General features: G+C 41.2%; 1 protein-coding gene across 2 annotated transcripts in view; it reads left to right on the top strand.

Moving 5' to 3' along the window:
- Positions 1-4,338, top strand: part of LOC106872537 (SEC14-like protein 2) — a 17,088-nt gene that overhangs the window by 8,723 nt on the left and 4,027 nt on the right. For both annotated transcript variants that reach the window (XM_014919562.2, XM_052978156.1), the window contains exons 6-8: positions 1,140-1,234; positions 1,561-1,636; positions 3,753-3,833. In XM_014919562.2, the coding sequence (XP_014775048.2) occupies positions 1,140-1,234; positions 1,561-1,636; positions 3,753-3,833 (252 nt within the window). The remainder of the gene's footprint in view (positions 1-1,139; positions 1,235-1,560; positions 1,637-3,752; positions 3,834-4,338) is intronic.

The raw sequence follows: 4,338 nt of genomic DNA, 5'->3' as shown, positions 1-4,338 counted from the left end.
CGATCAACGGAACAGCCTGCTCGTGAAATTAACGTGCAAGTGGCTGAGCACTCCACAGACACGTGTACCGTTAACGTAGTTCTCGGGGATATTCAACGTGAAACAGAGTGTGACACGGCTGACCCTTTGAATTACAGGCACAATAGAAACAGGAAGTAAGAATGAGAGAAAGTTGTGGTGAAAGAGTACAGCAGGGTTCGCCACCATCCCCTGCCGGAGCCTCGTGGAGCTTTTAGGTGTTTTTGCTCAATAAAAACTCACAACGCCTGGTCTGGGAATCGAAACCACAATCCTATGACCGCGAGTCCGCTGCCCTAACCACTGTGCCATTGCACCTCCACTCCATATGTATATCACAACATATTTCTCTCATCTTCTCTCCAGGAATTAGAATCGTAACTGTTCCAGTCTCTCCCAAGTAGCTCAGCTTTTCCATTGATGTAATCTTTCTGGTGTAGCGTCACTGAACTGCCTCAAGTTTCACTATTAATTTAACACTGTGGGGGTGACCACTGATGAGAGCAATGGTCAAATGGCTGAGGACATATATCCTCCACAAGACCAACATGATTTTCTGGTCCCTTTTTCTATTTTTTGCTGTGTTTCAGTTATTGGATTGAGGGATCACCTCGAAGGGATTTAGTTAAATAAACCGGCCTCCGTACTTATTTTTTAAGCCTGGTAATTATTTTAATTTGTTGTTTTTGCTGAACATACACAAACCAACACTGGTTGTTATGTAGTGATAGGGGACGTCCACAGCCACAAACACACACACACACACGCACACATATATATGCGAGGCTTCTTTCAGTTTCCATCTACCAAATCGACCTGGGGAAGGTGGTAAGCTGGCAAAACTGTTAGTATGCTGAAAGAAATACTTAGTGGTCTAAATTAAAACCTTGCATCAAAATTTCTCGTTAATTCATGTTCCAAACACCAGATTAGTAACGATTAAGTCCCCTCCCGCAAAACTGTTACAGGCCTTGTGCCTGTAATAGAAAGGGTTATTATTTTCAGAATTAATTAAAACGAAGGCAGTTGGTGGTAACAAAAGCATTAAAGTGATCAGACATTTCTCTCACATCTATTTTGTTGTTTCCTAAATACGGTTCTCTCTGTTTCAATCTTTCCAGGTTTATTGAAGTCTGTGAAAAAGTCTGCCCTCATGAAGAACAAGGTAAAATGTATGGAAGAAATCTGCCGACTGCTCGAAACATGTTCAAAAGAGGTACCAGAAACTTCTGTCTCTTTGTATGTTCTGCTGAGGTTTGTGGGTAAGAAGTAGGGGAGTTAGCATTATGATTGTGTTTCTTATCCCTAAATTCGGGTGTGAAATGGGATAATCCGGTGCAATTGTTTGGATACTGACCTGGTCAGTAGGGGTACATGTGTCTGTGGAGTGCTCAGTCACTTGCACGTTAATTTCACGAGCAGGCTGTTCCGTTGTTCCTTTGATGCTTGTACCTGTTGAAGTCATTTGCCCTTTTCTTTCTTAATTAGTGAATTCCACATTGTATTTTTTTGTTTTTTACTTTCAAAAATAAACCATTTCAGAAGAACAGAAAAATTAACCAGGTTGTATCTGTACTGGACGTTAAGAATCTTGGCCAGAAGCACCTCTGGAAACCAGGTAGGTTATGCTGTAATGATCACTGCTGTTATTTCTGAAAGTATGTCTATATCTGTGTGTCTGTTTGCCAGCTTGTCTATCATTGTTTAGCCCTAGGTCAATGCTGTTCAAGCAGACCTATGATCAAAACCGTGTATTCATGTGTGTATATGTGTGTATACTTATATATGTCTTGGGTATGACTTGAAACTGCATCTGGTCGTGAGAGGCTTTGGTACAAGAGTTTCTAGGTTTTGAGGAGTGTGGTATCACTTTTAAGCCATTAGTGTTCCCAGGTCTAACTCTCACCTGGAGTAGTAGCACCTATCAAGGCCCCAGTTATAGGTTAATTAGCTTATTAAGGCTTACCTGCCTGTGCATGTGATGGCGCATGGCCGAGTGGTTAGGCATTCATGATTGCGAGATTGCGGTTTCACGTTCAGGACTAAGTGGTGTGATGTGTTCGTCTCACATTGTTCTGCAAGCCCTTCAGGACCTGACGTGTAGCACATTGTACACCTGTTCAATCAACATCGATTTGATGGAGGCAGGTGAGCTAATGTACAGCACACACAGGTGAGCACTATAAACGAATCACTTGTGCAGGTTGATCAATAAAAAAGGCTGAACGCTTACATGGCGTCTTGGACGAGAGAGGCCATCTTCATATATATATATATAGCGTTTGTGATTTCAATTCCTAGATTAGGTGGTGTGTTTGTGTTTCTTGAGCAGAACACTTCATCTCACACTGCTCTGCAATCACCATGACAACTGACAAGCAGAGTGAGCTAACGTGTAGGTTGTCCAACAAGAAATTGCAGAACTGTGTTTTTCAAACTGTGAGAGACTCCCACCATCACCCGTGCATGTGAAGACTGGATCCGGTGGACTTTAGTGTTAGAAACCTTCATGGTAGAGAGACGACTAGGTGTGCAGAGAGCAAGACATCTTGGTCATCCATTGCGTCCGTCTCCGTCCCTGGTCGTCTTGACCTGGTCTTGCCACTGGATCGAAGGTAGTCGCAGACGAGAGTACGATGTGAATAGAGCGCAACTCTTCTTCATCGTGCAAGTCAGCAGTCATTCTTGAGGACCACCAGATGGCCTTACCACTCTGTTGCATGAACATCAGAGTTACATATGCACCCATTCATGTATGTATATACGTGTGTGTAACGCAAATTCAGTGTTGAAAATCTAAAAACGATAATTAAGGGAAATAACTCCCGTAATGGGGGGGGGACGATAATCAAGGGAAATAACTCCTGTAATGGGGGGATAATCCAAGGTTTTTTTGAAAATAGGACGAAGGTGCATGCGATTCTTTATGTATATATGTATGTATGTATGCATGCATGTATGTATAACGTCCGCTTTCCATGCTAGCATGGGTTGGACGATTTGACTGAGGACTGGCTACACCAGGCTCCAATCTGATTTGGCAGAGTTTCTCCGAGAGTGTAGTGGGGTGTTTTACGTGCCACTGGCACAAAGGCCAGTCAGGCGGCACTGGCAACGGCCATGCTCAAAATGGTGTATTTTACGTGCCACCTGCACAGGAGCCAGTCTAGCGGCACTGGCAACGATATATATATATATATATTGATTGACCGTTGACTGAACACTATTCAATTTTTTTTCTCCGTGTTTTTCTCCTTGTCTCCGTATTCTTTCTGTTGAAGAGCGTAGCTCGAAACGTCAAAGACTTTCCGTATTCCTGAGCGTCATACTAATACATCCTTTTGTTATTTACACCACCTGTCCTCGTCTGTTGTTTTTTCGTACATTCTCCCATATATATATATATGTATATATATTTATATATGTGTATTTCTTCTATCTTAATGAATAAAAATTCTTCTGATAGAATAAATGAGAAGGTTACAATTTTAATATCAAAGATCCCTATGGATCACACAGGTTGTAATCCTTCGAAACATATGTAGGAATAAAGTATGCAATTATAACATGCGTTTTCTCCAATCCTTAAATTCTTAAATATATTTATATATGTGTATATATATTTATTTATTTATTTATGGTAATCTTTTGCACAAAATAATACTACAAACCTTTTCTTCATTTTATTCTTTCTTTCAATGTACGTTATTTTTTCTTATACTCCTACCTGTCAGGTGTGAAAGCTTTCTGTGAGATAATCAGTATGTTTGAAGATCATTACCCGGAAGTATTAAAACAATGTTTTATTATCAATGGTAAGTATTAACACAATCTCTCTTTCTCTCTTACGTCATCATCATCCTTTTCATGTCTCCTTTTCCATGCTTGCATCAGTTAGACAGGGTTTGTTGGTGTAGCTTTTCTATGGCTACATGCCCTTCCTGTTGTAACACTCACCTATTTCCAAGAAAGGTAATGTTTCCCCATGGCCAGACATATTTTTCGTAGGAGACTGGAAATGAACAAGCCCACTTGTATGGCGGTGATGTTTGTTTACAATCAGCATGCGATGTGTAGACAAGGATACACATAAAGACTCACACACACACACGCACTCATACACTTGCATGCACAAACATACATACACACACACACACACACACACACATACACACACACACATGTGCAGGCACACACACACACTCATACACAGAGCATGCGGTGTGTAGACAAGGGTACACATAAGCATTCAGACACACACACACACACACATGCACACATATGTACAAGCACACACACACACACACACACATGCACCCA

Source organism: Octopus bimaculoides, chromosome 30 (assembly GCF_001194135.2).
Source record: "Octopus bimaculoides isolate UCB-OBI-ISO-001 chromosome 30, ASM119413v2, whole genome shotgun sequence".
Taxonomy (NCBI): Eukaryota; Metazoa; Mollusca; class Cephalopoda; order Octopoda; family Octopodidae; genus Octopus; species Octopus bimaculoides.
Note: the sequence above shows the minus strand (reverse complement) of the source record. Positions and strands in the feature narration are given on the sequence as shown.